The sequence below is a fragment of the Salvia hispanica genome, chromosome 1 (assembly GCF_029641045.1).
Source record: "Salvia hispanica isolate PSC_SH4W2 chromosome 1, Shi_PSC_v1, whole genome shotgun sequence".
Taxonomy (NCBI): Eukaryota; Viridiplantae; Streptophyta; class Magnoliopsida; order Lamiales; family Lamiaceae; genus Salvia; species Salvia hispanica.
In genome coordinates, this window is record NC_142692.1 from 61,449,454 (window position 1) to 61,468,566 (window position 19,113).

The following is a 19,113-nucleotide window of genomic DNA, read 5'->3' on the forward strand; positions in this document are numbered from 1 at the left end:
CACAATTATTATTTTTGTATATTTCCGTTGTCACTGTTGCTATAATTACATTTAAGTGGTGTAGGGGTAAAACGAATATTTGATCACTTAGGATGAATTAATGTCCTAAACCAATTAATTTAATGTTATTTTTGTGTAGAAATCATTTGAATATTTTTATGGTCATAATTTTGATGTTTTGAATATTATGAGTTATTGATTTATTATTTTGCTAAAATTGTGATTTACTTTTTTTTTAGAGAGATATGAATGATTGTTTTAAACATATTTTTTAAAACTGTCAACTCTTGATACTCTCTTCTTCGTTGTCCAAATAATTGTGTTTGTCTTGGTTTCATTAGAAATACTATATTTATTGAATTGTTATTTATAGTGTATTTTTATATTATTAATTTTCATAGTTATATTATTTTTTTTATTTTAATTAATTAATTAATAATTTAAAATAATATGATGAAAAAATATTCCGTCGTGCATCGCACGTGGATTAACACTAGTATATATAAAAGGCGAGTTTTTGGCCTTCTTTTAAAATATTTATAAGTTTTATCCCTATTCCGGAACATTCATAAGACTTATGGTATAACTAATCACCATATTATATTTATGTATATTTATTTTACATTGTAAGTTACTTTGGCAAATTATTTTGATGATTATTAGTCTCACTCAATTTAGGAGTTACTTTGTTGACTCGTAATATTTAAATTAGTGATTGGACAAAATATATTTGTTCCTTATTATTTTGTAACCGCCACATTAATGATTCATTTTCAATAACTTTATATCTATAAATATGTATCATTTGCAAGATTTTATTCACTTCTTCATCGTCTCCCCTCACTCCATCCCAAATTTGTGGCAAAAGTAAAAATTTGTTCACATCATGAAATTCACATTCCTTAACGATCTACAGCCTAACATACTTTGTCAGTGATTCGAGTGTTGTGCACGCATGTTTCTGTTCATTGAATGTGGACAAACTAATGTAATCTTCTTGGAATGTGTGTTCCACGATCGGATGGTATGTGTGTCGATACTTAGCTTATTACTAATTTTTAGTTATTTATCTAAAACTAAAATCATTCATTGTTTATTTCTTCATGCATGGAACAAGGATTCAAGGCACGGTTCCAAGGAATTTACATAATACATTCAACTTTTTATCTATAAATATGTATCATTTGCTAGCTTATATTCATTCCTCATTGTCATGTCCCATTGCATCACGGATTCTTTGCAAAAGGAAGAATTTTTCTCGATATGGCTATTACTCTTTACCTATAGTACATTTATTTGAGATTAATTTGTTTCAACGATGTTAGTTCATATTTCAGTTTTTTCTTGATGTTAGTTTGTTTTACTTTTATTAGTTTTATTTTATTTTTTCTATCTAGACTATAATAGTTCTATTTCTACAAATATAGAATTCACATAAGCTCTGACTATCTATAATATTTTGAAGCTACAATATTACACATTTGTCACCCACTTCGTCACTCCATAGTTCTCATACAAAGAAAACATCTAAAGCAATGATATGATGAAAGTCCAGATCCTTTGTCCTAGCGACAAGAAGGTTAGACATCAATGTATGAGGTGTCGAGTTCGAGCCCTCTTAACCTCAGTTGTAATTTCCTCATTTCTTAGGAGTTATATATTATATCCTCCTTCATATAGGAGTTAATTTTAAAAAAGAAAAAGAAAAAAAAAGCAATGATATGATGAAAGGAAGCAAAGAAGACGAAGATCATAAACTATCACATTTGCTTTTGCCCATATGCATAAATCATTAATTTGGAGATTAAGGAAGAAAATAAGGCTGAAAAAGAGCCATCGGGATATTAGAGTTTGTGTTTTACTATTATTTTTTTTATTTTTTTTATTTTATGTCTTACAAACTATTGTTTTATTGTTCTAATGTTTATGTTGTATTTGTTTTGTACATCATTTTATCTTTTTATGACGATGTTATTGTCCTCAATATACTTCATAGTTGCATATTAAATATTTCATATCAATTTAATATTGATACTATTTTAGTATTGAAGTATGTATGTTGTAGTGATAAGTATCGTAATTAACAAATGTTTTCATGTTATTTAATTTAAAATTTATTTAACTTTTTATCTATAATTATTTAACATACTATTCTATATAGTACTATATTTTTTTATTTTTTAATCTTATATAATGATGTTATTTTTAATTTATTTAGCTTGTTACGTTATGGCTGAAGAAATCAGTTGTGTTGGCTGACGTGGCACATAATTGATGAGCTGGAAAAGTGAGCTCATGAGGCGGTTGAGTGAGAAGAGTAGAGTCCAGCTCACACGCACTCATACTTAAGCTGTGGTGCACACACACAGAGTAGATGTTGGAATCTATGTCCGGTCAATGAACTTTGACCAATTATAATTTCAACGAGACATTTAATTTTGTGAAATTAAATGATATAGCGTCGATCTACGTTCGGAGTAGATGACCGTGGTATATTCATTTTCTCAAATCCGATTCCCGGTGAGTGAGAAATAAGGGATTAAAGTTGTGCAAAATTGCAAACTTAATGAGCTATGAGAGAAGCTTAGGGAATAATTAAGAGAGTTAATTATCCCACATTGGAAGTTACAAGCTTATTAAACTAGTATTTAATAAGAAAGATTATTACATGGAATAATTATAGTGGACTAAGATGAGCTGTAGATCCCACACGCGCGCACACGCGCGCGCCGCCGCCCGCCCCGCCGCGAGCCCGAGCCCGAGCCCGTGCCCGAGCCCGTGCCCGTGTCCTTGTCCTTGTCCTTGTCCTTGTCCTTGTCCTTGTCCTTTGGGCTTGGCCCAAGGCTAGTGGGTCTAGGGTCTAATTCTTTTTAGACCACCACCGTTTCCACATCAGCGAGCCAAGCGGGATGACACCTCGTCAGTATGACGCAGTAAGCCAACGTGGCTGACAACATGACAGTCCACGTCATGACTGAATCTAGAAGCGTCTAGATTCAACCTCTCTAGCTCTGAGCGTGTAACGCCCGAACGTTATAGCTCGTAACCGACTACCGTTACGGTCTGGCATTGATGGCAGCCATCAAGGCTGCGTTGACCCCTACAGTGGACTGAGCCTATAAATAGGCTAGTCATTCTAGCATTCTACACACCAGAATCTAGAATCCACACTCTGCATCATACACTCTCTTCTCCATCCAGTTCGCCGGAGCTCTGTTGATAGCGGTGCTGCTTCACCAGAGACGCAGCCGTTTTATCTTTGGGTACGAAACGCCAATCCGAAGAGCACTACCGGGGCGTATCTCGTCTTGCGGAAAGAGGCCTCCCCGACTCAGCTAAATTCCTTTTACGGTTTATTTGTTTTGAAATTTCCATTGTAATTTCGATTCAGTTAGTTCATTTGTATTCCTTCTTTTGGGTTGTATTACGCCCGGCTTATATCTTGTAAATCTAGAAACCAACAATCGCAAGACGAGATATAACTTGCCTTTGTGTTTGCCGCTTCCACCACTCCGGCCACAACCGCCGCCATCATTTCCTCCACCATGGCATCCACCACGATGATGCCAACTCCCGGGCTCTATCCATCTTCATCAACAACCCCTTGGGTGCATACTAATACCCAGGGGCTCACTGGTGAATCCACCTCGAGTGTGTCGGTTGGTTCCACTTTTAGTGGTTCCTTCGGATCCTTTAATGGATCGAGTGTTGGGGCCTTCGGGTCTCACACGAATGCAGGGACCTTCGAGTCTCACGCGACTGCTGGGGCCTTCGGGTCTCATGCGAGTGTTGGAACCTCCGGGTTCAACACGGGCTTTGGCTCCTTCGGGACCAATGCGACCATGGCGGGCTCTACGCCCAACATGAATGGTGGGGGCTCTATGCCCAACCATGTTGCTGGCTCCTTCGGGGGCAACGGAATTGGTTCCTTCCAAGGACCAAGTGCGGCACCTTTGGCACCGAGAATGATGTCATCCGCCGAAAAACCACCTAAATTTGGAGGAGCTGACTTCAAGAGGTGGTACCAAAAGATGTTGTTCTACTTGACAACATTGGGCATCGCCAACTTCCTCACGGAGAACGAGCCGCCCGCGCCAAGTGATCAAGAGACAAGTGTTGAGGTCATGGCGGACTATGAAGCATAGCGCAAAGGAGATTATCTTTGTAAAAATTTCATTCTAAGTGCTTTAGATGATAGCTTGTACAATGCATACTCCCTTGTAACCACATCCAAAGAAATGTGGGAAAGCCTAGAAAAGAAGTATAGTATAGACAATGTTGCCGGTACGGAACATGTTGTAGTATCCAAGTTCATGGACTACAAAATGGTCGACTCTAGACCGGTCATGGAACAAGTTCAAGAGTTCCAAATGATCTCCACGGACTCGCGGCTGAAGGGATGAATTTTCCCGACAACTTTGTTCGGTGCATACTTATTGAGAAACTCCCTCCTAGTTGGAAGGACTTCAAGCACTACCTCAAGCACAAGCGAAAGAAGATGAGTCTTGAAGACTTGATGCCAAAGGCTAAGGGCTTTAGCCCACTTGATGCCAAAACCAACTTGTTGGAGCGGGGCGGACCCTCCAGCAAACGCCCCCGCCCTAATCAGAAAGACAAAGGGAAGGGCAAGCAGCCTGCAAAGAAATTTGAAGGCGAGTGCTACAAGTGTGGAAAAATTGGCCACTTTGCCAACGACTGCCGAAGCAAGAAGAAGAAGCCGGCAGCCCACATCGTTGAGAAAGAGTTCAAGGACTGGAATGAAAATGACCTCGTTGCCGTGGTCACTGAAGAAGTCAACATTGTTGACAACAAGGGCAGTTGGTACATCGACACCGGCGCTATTGCTCATGTTTGCTCAGATAGGAGCAAGTTTGCCTCCTACACTGCTGTTGAAGGGAGGAAGATCAACATGGGGAATCAAGCATCGTTCGAGGTCCTCGGCATTGGCAATGTGATACTCATGATGACATCTGGCGTCACGATCACTTTGAAGGATGTGCTGCATGTCCCGGACATCCGCAAGAACATAGTGTCAGGATCAATACTAGTTAATAAGGGGTTTAAACTTGTATTCGAGTCTGATAGGTTTGTTTTGTACAAGTTTGGGAAGTCCCTTGGAAAAGGTTATGTAACCGACGGACTTTTCAAGCTTAGTGTGGCTACGCACTGTTAGAGTTTGTATACTAGAAATCACGTTTCGAGTGATTGAATACTGTAAAACTCTTATTTTATTTTCCAATGAATAAAACAGATTATTTTTGTCATAATGTTGTTATGTTTTACATTTAATGGATGTTAATGCATGTTTAAATGTATAAGTTAACTTAACAAAGTCTAAGTCTTTGTTTTAGTAGACCGGTTGTGGGCGTCGCCCACTTTAAGGTAACACGGTCAGTTCTAAACAAAGAAAAAGATGAATTTCACAACCTAGATGGAATTTAACTATCCATCGAGAAAGGTTGCAATGTCAGTCCACATATTTCTAAGCCTTACTGAAATAAGATGACATTGGTGTGGTATAGCACTGAACGGATCTAACAGCAAGACTTGTCCTTGGGCTATCTACTGAAAGGCGAGGTCTTGATAATATTTGTTTCTTAATCAATGTAGGTTAGTATTGAGCATACGGTATTGATTATGCATTACTTTGACTTATCAAATGGTGCGGGTTTTTCGTAACCCAATTATCCTGATATATTGGGTAGTGGTGATCAATATCTAGCGGTGCTAGGACTGCTATTATATTGAATCGTGCGCGAGCTGAGTCTCGTTTGATAATGTCCTCAAGAGGAGCGCGAAACAAGGTTTTATTATACGTAACCTAGCTAGTTGGAGTTTGATTACTCTATGAATAATAAATAAGCGTTTCATGCTAAGTCCACTCTTGGAATTAATAAGAAGTTAATTAATTAAGTCAATAGCAGACATTAATTAGTTAATGGACATTTTAATCTTAAGCGCGGGAAATGAAAGTTAAACGGAAACCCGGATTACTTGTAATTTTGGATTTGGATGGGGAGAATTAAATATTACTTCTGTAGTGGTTGCTCGTAATATTCCAATTATAACTTATATTAAATTGTGGGTTCAATTTAATTAGTAAAAAGTAAATTGGATGAGCCCATATCCAAAACCTTCCATAGATCCATGTCTGGGCCCAAAAGGAACTTAATATAAATAGGAGAATAAAGGAGACAGAAATAACACAATTTTATGAAACACAATTTTATTTAAGTCCCCCTAGCTGAAGGAGATTTCGAATTCCACTCCTATTCCCAAAAGGATTTCTTCTGTCTTCTTTATTTAAGTCCTAGTATTCTAGTAAGATCAGCCCACACTGGTATTGGAATACAGTTCGGGAACCAGAGAGAAGATTTGTGGTCTAGTATTCAAAGCATCACGTGGAGAAGGAGCTAGCCATCTTCAATTCTTTGGAGAATTAATTAGGTATTTTTCTGCTCCGTAGAAAAGCATGTTTTAGGTTTCAATATTCTTAAAGCATGATTAATTCAAGTTATGAGCATGATACATGTGATAATTACGCGAATAGATTTTGTCTAAATAATCTGCTAAATAGATCTGATTATTATGTGATTTATTGGTGTGATTAATAATTGTAAAATTATGATAATCAAGTTCAACACCGCTTCCGCTGCCGGTTACATCAATTGGTATCAGAGCCAGTCTTTGGCTCTGATTATTTGGATTTAAATTTCGCGAAATTCATGTTTGCATGTCTTATTTGATTACGAAGCATGTTCTTGTGTTTTTGTTATTATTTTATGCATGATCAACTCAAGAACATTCGAATCATAGAATTTGAATTATTCGAACGCATGAGATTTGCGATTCGTCGGCGCTTGCGCCGGGACGAATCGCGCTACATGCGATTGGAGTAGGGTTATCGAATTGAGTGGGAGCTGAGGGTGGCGGGTATGGGGCGACGCGCCGGTGAGCAAGGGCTCGCGCGCGCCACCGGCCAAACCCGACAGAACCCTAGCCGGCGCCCGAATCAAATTCGAGCATCGCCGACGTCGAAGTGGGAGCCGAGGGCCGACGATCACGCGGCGATGCGCTGGCGAGCAAGGGCTCGTGCTTAGGCAGCATTAGGCGTGTTGACCTCCAAAGGAGGAAGATATTGATGCGTCGGTGTTGTGACCAGTAAAATTGTCAAAATTTTAATGCGTATAAACTCCAAAGGAGGATACAATTTATTAATTTTGCTGTTGTAAGATTTTGAAATGTTTTATGGTTAATCTACTCAATTTCCTTACATAAGTTTATGACAAATAGTAAATTCTTCTGTTTGCAGTGCAATAAAATCCGTCAAAATGTCTTTTAATCCTCTTTCTGCCATTCTCAAAGAAAACAAACTCGAGGGCCAAAATTACATCGAATGGAAACAAAACTTGGATATCGTTCTCACAGCCGAAGAGTACAAGTTTGTGCTCACTAATCCACGCCCAGCTGTGCCGGCAGCTAATGCCGCGCAAGCATTGCGAGATGCGCATAGACGGTGGCATAAGGCGAATGAGATGGCTAAGTGCTATATGTTGGCTTCAATATCATCAGTACTCAAGCATCAGCATTCTGCCATGGAAACTGCTGCTGAGATCATGACGAATCTCGCAAATCTTTTTGGTACTCAGAATCGAACGGCTAAGTCTCAAGCCTTTCGGAGTATCATGACGAAGTATATGAAGGAAGGCTCGTCTGTGAGGCAACACGTCCTCGAGATGATGAGCCACCTCAACCAAATTGAGGTTTTGGGAGGGACGATCGATCCCGAGTCCCAGGTAACAATAATCCTTCAAAGTCTTCCCCCTAGCTTCCAACAGTTCAAGCTCAATTTCGAGATGAACAAGCGGAATTACACCTTGGCAGAGCTGCTGACTGAACTTCAGTCGGCGGAGGACCTTATGGTTCAAGCTAAGGTAGCTATGCTGAGTTTGACGCCTAATTCCTCTGGCTCTAAGCCTAGAAGAGGAAAGAAAAAGGCACCAAACCCAGTGGCAGCTAAGAATGCTAAGGGAAAGAAGAAACAGCGGGGTGACAAGAAGCCTACTAGAAAGTGCTTCAAATGTAGAGAGAAAGGTCATTGGAAGCCAGATTGTCCTAAGAAGGGCAAGGCTACAGGTATGCACCATGCTCTAGTAGTCGAGTCATGTTTGGCTTCGACATCTACTCATACTTGGGTTATTGATACTGGAGCAACTGATCATATATGTTTTGATCCTGACTTAATGCAGGTGACAAGACGGTTACATGATCGTGAGATCGAAGTCCAGCTGGGCGACGCTACTAAAGTGGCGGCCGTTGCAGTGGGAGACGTTTATTTACGTTTTTCTAGTGATAGATTTTTGATTTTGAAGAATGTTTTGTTGATACCTTCTTTTAGAAGAAATTTAATTTCAATTTCTAAATTGTCTTTTGATGGATATTCGATTTCTTTTAATGACAATTGCGTTATTAAGAAAGATGGTTCTTATATCTGTCGTGGTATCATGGAAAACAATCTGTACACAATCACTTCTATACAATTTAATCAACGTAAATCAGAACTCAATGCTACATCGAAAATTTCTAAGAAAAGAAAAGAACCTTCAAGTTCAATGAATGATACGTACTTATGACACCTTAGACTTGGTCATGCCAACGAAAGAAGAATGCATGCGATGGTTGATCAAGATCTTCTCAAAGGTCTTGAGAAGGAACCATTTTCGAAGTGTGAATCCTGTCTCGAAGGCAAGATGACTAAGAGACCTTTTAGATCAAAGGGGAATAGGGCCAAGGAAGTACTTGAGCTCATTCATACTGATGTGTGTGGACCAATGTCAACCGAGGCAAGGGGCGACTATCAATACTTCGTCACCTTTATAGATGACTTCTCGAAAGTTGGATACGTCTATTTGATGCGCTACAAGTCTGCAACTTTTGACAAGTTCAAGGAGTTTAAGGCTAAAGTAGAGACGCTTCATGATAAGACTATCAAATGCCTGCGATCTGATCGCGGAGGCGAATACCTAAGTGCCGAGTTTTTGGACTACTTATCAGTAGCGGGAATTCAATCCCAAACGACTGCGCCGGGCACGCCCCAGCAGAATGGCGTAGCTGAAAGAAGGAATAGGACCTTATTAAATATGGTCCGCTCGATAATGAGTTATGCACGGTTACCTATTTCGTTTTGGGGGCATGCATTGCTTTCGGCAACCTATCTCTTAGACCACTTACCTTCTAAATCAGTTCCTACTACCCCATATGAGTTGTGGAATGGGCGGAAGCCCAATCTGGAACATCTCAGAGTGTGGGGTGGTCCGACCCATGTATTGAAAAAGCATCCAACTAAGCTTGAATCTAGGACGGAGGTATGTGTGTTTATAGGATACCCTAGAGGAACGAAAGCTTATGAATTCTATAGTCTCAGAGATCAGAAAATGATTGTGAGCACTCATGCCACATTCTTAGAGGAAGACTATGTAATGAATCATAAGCCCAGCAGTGAGATAGCTCTTGAAGAGCTAACTCAAGTCACAACTTCCATTAACCAAGAACAATTACCTAGTGTAACAACAAATCCAGAAACATCAACTAATACACCAGATGTTGTAGTGCCGCGCCGCAGTGGGATGGTCTCTCATGAGCCCGATAGATACATTGGTTTGGGTGAGTGCATGGATCACTCCTCGGACAGCAATGTACTTGATCCCTGGAATTTTGCAGAGGCGCGGGCAGATGTCGATCATTGCGAATGGGTGAAAGCAATGGATTCGGAACTACAATCAATGGTAGACAAAGACGTCTATGATTTGTCTGTCCTACCCGAAGGCTGTACTGCCATTGGGAGCAAGTGGATATACAAACGTAAACGTGGACCCGATGGACGAGTTAAAGTCTTTAAGGCAAGACTAGTGGCTAAGGGGTATGCCCAAAAAGAAGGCATCGATTACGATGAGACCTTCTCCCCAGTGGCCAAGCTCAAATCGATCCGTATACTTTTGTCTATAACAGCCTACATGGATTGGGAAGTATGGCAGATGGACGTTAAGACTGCGTTTTTAAACGGGAGTCTTGAGGAGAACATCTACATGAAACAACCCGAAGGCTATGTGGTAAAGGGCAAGGAACACATGGTTTGGAAGCTTAAGAAGGCCATTTATGGCCTCAAGCAAGCATCTAGATCATGGAACCAGTGTTTTGATCAAACTGTTCAAAAGTTTGGATTCGAAAAATGCCCTAATGAAAGCTGTGTGTATAAGAAGGTTGAAAAGGGAAATGTTGTGTTCTTAGTTTTATATGTAGATGACATTCTTCTAATTGGAAACAATAAAAATATGTTGTCATCAGTGCGAACTTGGTTGTCCAGCCAGTTCGAGATGAAAGATATGGGTGATGCGGGACACATTCTCGGTATCAAGGTTCTTAGGAACCGTGCTAAGAGAATATTGTGCTTATCCCAAGAATCTTACATCGACACAGTACTTAGACTCTTTAGCATGCAAGATGCCAAGAAAGGTTTCCTACCTTTTAGACATGGCATCCATTTATCTCAAGAGATGTGTCCTAAGACAACATCTGAGTAGCAGAGATGAGAAGAATACCATATGCCTCGGCAGTTGATAGTCTCATGTATGCTATGCTTTGTACTAGACCTGATATTTGCTTTGTTGTTGGCATGGTAGCAAGATATCAATCAAATCCCGGCCAAGGACATTGGACTGCCGTAAAGAACATACTCAAGTACCTTAATCGGACTAAGGACTATGTTCTAGTTTACAATGCAGCCGAGCTCTGTCCTTTAGGATATACTGATTCAGATTTTCAAGCTGATGTAGATTTGAGAAAATCAACTTCCGGATATGTGTTTACCTTAGGAGGTGGAGCTGTAATTTGGAAGAGTGTAAAGCAGAAATGCATTCCAGACTCTACCATGGAAGCCGAGTATGTGGCCGCTTAGGAGGTTGCAAAAGAGGTTGTATGGCTTAAGAACTTCCTTCTGGACTTAGGTGTGGTTGCGAATATGCCCAAGAGCATCACCATTTATTGTGATAATTCTGGTGCTGTGGCAAATTCGAGGGAACCACGGGCTCATAAGGCGAGCAAGCACATAGAGAGGAAGTATCATATCATTCGAGATATAGTGCAGAAAGGAGACATAAAAGTGGTCAAGATTGAGTCAGAAAACAACCTGGCAGATCCTTTCACGAAGGCATTAGCGGTGAAGCCGTTTGAAAGCCATGTTGAAGGAATGGGAGTTCGACTAATTCAAGACCTCAATCCGCTTTCAGTATAAGTGAGAGAATTTGACGTTAGCACATTTTGGATACTCGAAAGTGTTTTGAGTATAAGTGGGAGATTGTTAGAGTTTGTATACTAGAAATCACGTTTCGAGTGATTCAATACTGTAAAACTCTTATTTTATTTTCCAATGAATAAAACAGATTATTTTTGTCATAATGTTGTTATGTTTTACATTTAATGGATGTTAATGCATGTTTAAATGTATAAGTTAACTTAACAAAGTCTAAGTCTTTGTTTTAGTAGACCGGTTGTGGGCGTCGTCCACTTTAAGGTAACACGGTCAGTTCTAAACAAAGAAAAAGATGAATTTCACAACCTAGATAGAATTTGACTATCCATCGAGAAAGGTTGCAATGTCAGTCCGCATATTTCTAAGCCTTACTGAAATAAGATGGCATTGGTGTGGTATAGCACTGAACGGATCTAACAGCAAGACTTGTCCTTGGGCTATCTACTAAAAGGCGAGGTCTTGATAATATTTGTTTCTTAATGAATATAGGTTAGCATTGAGCATACGGTATTGATTATGCATTACTTTGACTTATCAAATGGTGCGGATTTTTCGTAACCCAATTATCCTGATATATTGGGTAGTGGTGATCAATATCTAGCGGTGCTAGGACTGCTATTATATTGAATCGTGCGCGAGCTGAGTCTCGTTTGATAATGTCCTCAAGAGGAGCGCGAAACAAGGTTTTATTATACGTAACCTAGCTAGTTGGAGTTTGATTACTCTATGAATAATAAATAAGCGTTTCATGCTAAGTCCACTCTTGGAATTAATAAGAAGTTAATTAATTAAGTCAATAGCAGACATTAATTAGTTAATGGACATTTTAATCTTAAGCGCGGGAAATGAAAGTTAAACGGAAACCCGGATTACTTGTAATTTCGGATTTGGATGGGGAGAGTTCAATATTACTTCTGTAGTGGCTGCTCGTACTATTCCAATTATAACTTATATTAAATTATGGGTTCAATTTAATTAGTAAAAAGTAAATTGGATGAGCTCATATCCAAAACCTTCCATAGATCCCTGTCTGGGCCCAAAAGGAACTTAATATAAATAGGAGAATAAAGGAGACAGAAATAACACAATTTTATGAAACACAATTTTATAAGTCCCCCTAGCTGAAGGAGATTTCGAATTCCACTCCTATTCCCAAAAGGATTTCTTCTGTCTTCTTTATTTAAGTCCTAGTATTCTAGTAAGATCAGCCCACACTGGTATTGGAATACAGTTCGGGAACCAGAGAGAAGATTTGTGGTCTAGTATTCAAAGCATCACGTGGAGAAGGAGCTAGCCATCTTCAATTCTTTGGAGAATTAATTAGGTATTTTTCTGCTCCGTAGAAAAGCATGTTTTAGGTTTCAATATTCTTAAAGCATAATTAATTCAAGTTATGAGCATGATACATGTGATAATTACGCGAATAGATTTTGTCTAAATAATCTGCTAAACAGATCTGATTATTATGTGATTTATTGGTGTGATTAATAATTGTAAAATTATGATAATCAAGTTCAACACCGCTTCCGCTGCCGGTTCCATCACGCGCCTTGTTCCAAAGCCTTTGGCTAACAATAATAATAAAGCATCTACTTCCTCTTATTTGACTGAGTCTTCAAATTTGTGGCATTGTAGATTGGGACATGTAAATTCAAAAGGCGTTAAAAGATTGGTGAACTTAGATTTACTAAAGTCAATTGAAGTGGATAGCCAAGATAAATGTGAAATATGTCTTGAGGCTAAAATGACTAAGTTACCGTTTCACTCAGTTGAACGGAAAACGAAACCCCTTGAACTAATTCATATGGATGTATGTGATTTAAGGATGGTGCAAACTAGAGGTGGTAAAAAGTACTTTATCACTTTTATAGATGATTGCACAAGATATTGCTACATTTATCTTTTAAGAAGTAAAGATGAAGCAATTGAAGCGTTCAAAAATTATAAGAACGAGGTTGAGAATCAACTTGGTTGTAAAATCAAAGCGATTCGAAGTGATAGAGGAGACGAGTATGTAGCCCCGTTTGAGGAGTTATGCAACGCAAGTGGTATAATTCATCAAACAACTGCTCCATACTCACCACAATCTAATGGTGTAGCAGAACGCAAAAATCGAACTCTAAAAGATATGATGAATGCGTTACTACTAAGTTCAGGATTACCCCAGAACATGTGGGGGGAGGCTATTTTGACAGCCAACTATATCCTAAACAAAATTCCACTCAAAGGAAAAGACATCACTCCTTTTGAGTTATGGAAAGGAAGGAAACCATCATACAAATACCTAAAAGTGTGGGGGTGTTTGGCAAAGGTGATGGTTCCCCCGCCCAAGGAAGTCACAATTGGACCTAAAACGGTTGATTGTATCTTCATTGGATATGCACTTAACAGTAGTGCATATAGATTTGTTGTTCACAAGTCTGAAATCTCGACCATTACAGTAGGAACAACAATCGAGTCAAGGAATGCCGTATTTCTCGAAAATACATTTCCTTGCAAGGACAAAGAAGAAGTCCCAAACAATTCTGAGACAAGAATTGAGGATGAGGCCACTAGTTCTAAAACAGTGGATGAAGCCACTAGTTCTAAATCCACGGATGAAGAGCCTAAATCGCGCAAGTGAGTGAGACCTGATCCAAGTGATGCAGTACTAAGACGTGGTAGTAGGGTCAGAACACCAAAAACATTTGGTCCTGACTACATTGCTTTTATGTTGGATGAAGAGCCAACGTCAATAAAAGTAGCATTCGATGGCCCAGACGGGTTACATTGGAGAGAAGCTGTTCAAAGCGAAATTGACTCAATTTTGCTAAACCACACTTGGGTGTTGGTTGATTTGCCCGAAGGTGCGAAACCTTTAGGGTGCAAATGGGTGCTTAAAAGAAAATTTAAGGCCGATGGAACAGTGGATAAGTATAAAGCCCGATTAGTTGTAAAGGGTTTTAAACAAAAGGAAGGACATGACTTCTTCGATACCTATTCACCTGTAACGAGGATTACATCTATCCGAGTGCTTTTCGCGATTGCTGCATTGCACAATCTTGAGATTCATCAAATGGATGTTAAGACTGCGTTTCTAAATGGTGAATTAGAGGATGAAATCTATATGGAACAACCCAAAGGGTTTGTAGTTCCTGGACAAGAGAAAAAGGTATACAAACTCGTAAAGTCCCTATATGGATTGAAACAAGAACCGCTGCAATGGCACTTGAAGTTTGATAATGTGATGCTATCAAATGGGTTTAAAATCAACGAGTGTGACAAATTTGTCTATATTAAAAGCACTGATAACGGGTACGTTATAGTGTGTCTCTACGTTGATGAAATGTTAATCATGGGTAGTAACACTCAAGTGATTAACGAGACAAAAACCATGTTAAAGAGAAACTTTGACATGAAAGACATGGGTCTAGCCGATGTAATTCTTGGAATGAAATTTCTAAGAACATCCGATAGAATCATCTTAACCCAATCTCATTATGTTGAGAAGATATTGAAGAAATTCAATGCCTACGATGGCGCGCCGGTTAATACTCCAATTGAACTCAATGTTCACTTTAGCAAAAACAAGGGTGAACCTGTTGCACAAGAAGAATATGCACGGATCATTGGGTGCATTTCTGGGTGAAGTATTAGTTGTGAAAGATTTTGAATGGAATAACTATGAACTGGTGAGGTGTACTGAACCAACTAAGCTGCTATTTAATATTCAAATTTTAAGTATCTAATTTTGTGAATATGTTAGATTTTCTTCTCGATTCAAGGACCCGAGCATGTATATCTTTTGTGCTTCGATGTTGCTGCTGGGAAGCTGAACGTGATTGACAACACACTTGCTGATTCACATGAATCCTTCAACGCAAAATATGGGAAAACACCTTCTTTGTTGGTACGTACATTAATTCGCTGACAAGGTACATTATCTGAGTCAGCCATGGTGTTATATTTGGTACAGATTCAGAGTATATGCTATTGTTGTTGCCTACAGTAATTGCACAATTGTATAGTTTTTATGGTTGAGAACTACAATTTAATGTAATTGAAATTATGCAGAGGAAGTACCTTGCTGATGCACTCATGAAATTCAGAAGACCCAAGCTAGCGGGTATGATTCGCAAATGTTCAACGCATCTACTCAGTATGCTATGGAGAGGCATTTTCAACAGGGTGGGCTGTGGTGTGTACCTGATGCGCCATATGGAAACCTTTTTCGGAGATAAGGACAAAGATTGGGACTGCGGGTTCACGGCAAGGGGAAACAAAAATGTGGAAATGTTAAGGATTAAGTTCAACACGGCCTTACTCACGTTTGAGCATAATATCAGAGAAAAGGTGAATAAAATTGCAGCAGATCGGCACTGGAAAGAGAAGCCTGCAAAGTTCAGTTTCGAAAAGTTTGTTCAAAATTATGGTTTGGAGTGAGTGATGCGTCTGTCTGAATTATTTTGTGCGACACAAAGTATGTTATGCAGTTGTTTAAAACAGTTTTTGCCTTTTGTACGTTTGCTATTTCGGAGTGCTGTGTTAGGGACATACATTATTTATGAACTATGTTAAACATCTTTTGTTAAGCCCTACTCTATTACATTATTGGAGATTTGGGGGTACTATCATTATGGTTTTTATATATATGTGTTGACCATGAAAAAGGAAGAATTGTAAGACTGAGGAAAAGCCTAATGTACACATTACTATGCAAGAAAGTTTTGTTGCAATTAAACACATTGGTTATACTAATGTTAGTGACCAATGATGCAAAGTGTTTTAGATGAATGTAAACTTCGTTCATGAGGAAAGTTGTTTTAATGCACTGAAGCACTTTTAGTTGTGTTTATTCCATCCACAATAATAGCTTGTTGGAATTGAAATTTGTGAAGTAATAAATTGGTAAAATAATCAGTTGAATCTGGGAACGCGAAGTATAATGTAAAAATCACAACAATCGAATATAAAATTTCGGTACGAAGCATAAATAGGAAACAACGATTAAACTATTTGAGAAATTAAAATCAACATATAAGGCTGGAACGAATACCAAATATCCAATATAGTTACATTATTTGACAAAATATGGACATTACTGATTCATCAATTATACTTCTACCGAATTCCACTATGTTATATCATGTACCAGCTAAGTAGTTTATAATAACATGAAGAATGTAGCGGCACCGGAATTAATGTAATACGTCCAACAAAAAACCGTGAAAAAATGTAGCATTTAACTTACAATAATGTAATACGAAAAAAAGGTTTACTGCAAAACATAAATACGACAGTTCAAACAAAACATAATTCTGGATCGACTTCATGAACATACATTAAGCATTTCTCCTTGCCCTTACCATTCGCGTTTTCTGGGCAATTCCGGGAATCGTGATGGCCCATCTCTAGGCAATTCATACATCTCCTCAAAGGTCTGTTGTACTCCTTTATAGCCTTCTCCCTCTTTGAAATTATAAGCTTGCTATTTGTACTACAAGACCCCTTTGTTTGGATAACGTCAGGAGGGTGAACTTCAACAACTTCTAGTCTGACCATTCCATAAAACTCTTCAACCATCCTTCTTTTTTCAACTGCAGATATAGGTGGAGAATAAGTGTCTATACTACTCTTCAGATCTCTCATACCACCAACAAAAGCGCGCAATGTATCCATATTTGACTGGTAACTAGCAAGGCAACTGAAAAAAATAGAGGTCAATTCATTTGATAAAATCAATTTCTCATATTGGGCATCAGTGTTTTGAAACACATCAGCCGTGTATCCATGTAAAGCCTTTGCCAATGTCGTCTTCATCCACCTGCTTTCAGAGTACTTATCTGGAATGACTTTCAATTCGTTGTTCTTGAATAGGTAAAATATGTGGCAGCACAAAAACCCTTGCCTGCCAAACAACTTGCACTCGCACACATAAGATTGGTCCGTCTTGTCATGCGTCACAACAAATGTGTTTCGGTGGCTGTCACCTACTTTATATCAATCAGTCACACCTTCGGATAACATACCAACAATCCGACATCTGTTGCAACCCTCCACAATTTCTTCCTGCACTCTCCTGAACATAGAGTCGGTAAACAATGTGGATGCATGCTTTTCGAAAGGCTGGTCAGTGGCCAAAATTGGCACAATAGTAGAATCTGCATAGTCCAGCTTTGCATTAGAATTACATTGAGATTCCAACGCATTATTGAAACTCAAATAGAATTCAGCAAGATTTAACCGAGGCTTAAGAAAGATTTTGTAAAAACTGTTTTCAGACTCGGAAACAGATGTGGTCCTAATCATCGATCCCAGCGGAAAATCCCGAAAATAAGCAGGTATCCAATACTTCCTATGCCGATACATTGTTTTGAACCAACCCACATTTTCTAGACCATATTCTACAATAATTGCATCCCACATTTCTTCAAACTCCTCCGGTTCGTGTAATTCGGACCACACACAAGCATGGAAATCCTTCTTGAAATGTTCATCTGTGAGGAGCCTCTTCGGAGCTTTGACCGAAAGCTTGTGCATTATATGCCACATGCACCACCGATGTCTAGTGCCAACTAGAATTTCCTCAATAGCTGACCGCATGCCCAAATCTTGGTCTATGACTATCATTTTGGGTGCGACACCCATGCACTCAATAAAATGTTTAAACAACCAAGCAAATGCACCTGTCTTCTCATTCGAAACTAGACCCGCAGCGAATGTAACAGGTCTCCCATGATTATCCTTACCAGTAAATGGACAAAAAATCATACAGTACCTGATATGTCCAACCAGCAAAAATAATGTAAAAAAAACTATACATATTGTACAACCGTAAGGAGAGCATATTGTTTAATTATAATGTAACTAATATTGAATATAATGTAACAATTCAAAATCAACAGAATGAAGTACATGTTGGTGTTATAAGTCGAGTCGAAAGCAACGATGTCACCAAACATGTGGTAATTCCTTTTCAAGACACCATCGCACCAAAATAAGGCTACCAACTGATTTTCACTATTAACTTCATAGTGATATGTAAATGCATCAGATAGTTCCTTCTTCCTACGCATCTCGTCCAACACCATCTGAACATCATAATCTTGAGCTTAAGCTTTAATGTCTCGAGATGCAATGCGTATATCCCCAACGGTGCACCCCACCATTTGGTAGCCTCCCAATACCTCTTTCATGAATTTGAAAGTCAACGTGGGGCCGATATTAGCCCTTGAACAATCAAGAATGAATTTCTCATGCACTTCAGTCAACTTTCGATTTATAGTCATGAATGGCTTATGTTGCACCTCCACCATGGTATGGTTATGTGCCTCTACAAACTTATGAATCTTATATCTGGGACGTCCGCCTTTGGAGAAATAACGAAGTGATATCTTCGTTGGGCAGCAACACCGGTTGGATAAACGTCTCCTTTTCAGCGTGAAACCATGTCTGGCGTTCACCATATCCTCCTCCTCTGTCCTCTTCTTACCTTGACGCGTACATACAATATACTGCCAAATAGTAACACCTTCTACTTTTTTTACTCCTTGTTTGCGCGTGTCAAAACCAACTGCTCGAGCATACACATCGTAAAAAGCAATTGCAAAATCAAGTGATTGGAAACACTGACCCACAACAGGTTTTAGTTCTGCTGAACATTAAGGCACAACATTAACTGCATGATTCGAAAATATGAATTGATCAGACGATTAATAGAATACATTAAACACATGTTGGCATACATTACAAAAACAGCTTAAAACATTCAACTCAAATTCACACATATGATCACTAAAATTAAACAGCGACATACCTTCTTCCAT

The 19,113-nt window shown here is 38.9% G+C and overlaps 1 protein-coding gene across 1 annotated transcript; it reads right to left on the reverse strand.

Annotated features, from left to right (window-relative positions):
- Positions 1-16,588: 16,588 nt before the first annotated feature.
- On the reverse strand, positions 16,589-19,113 carry LOC125220279 (protein FAR1-RELATED SEQUENCE 5-like). Its single transcript, XM_089062265.1, has 5 exons — positions 19,104-19,113; positions 18,475-18,941; positions 18,203-18,378; positions 17,302-18,065; positions 16,589-17,130 (listed from the first exon to the last, which is right to left on the reverse strand). The coding sequence occupies exons 1-5, from the start codon at positions 19,111-19,113 to the stop codon at positions 16,589-16,591; spliced, it is 1,959 nt and encodes a 652-aa protein (XP_088918391.1).

Coding starts and splice junctions, on each gene's coding strand:
- LOC125220279 (XM_089062265.1), bottom strand. Junction 18,066..18,202: donor TCGACTTATAACACCAACAT/GTACTTCATTCT, acceptor TGGACATATCAG/GTACTGTATGATTTTTTGTC. Junction 17,131..17,301: donor TGTTGGTATGTTATCCGAAG/GTGTGACTGATT, acceptor AAGTCATTCCAG/ATAAGTACTCTGAAAGCAGG.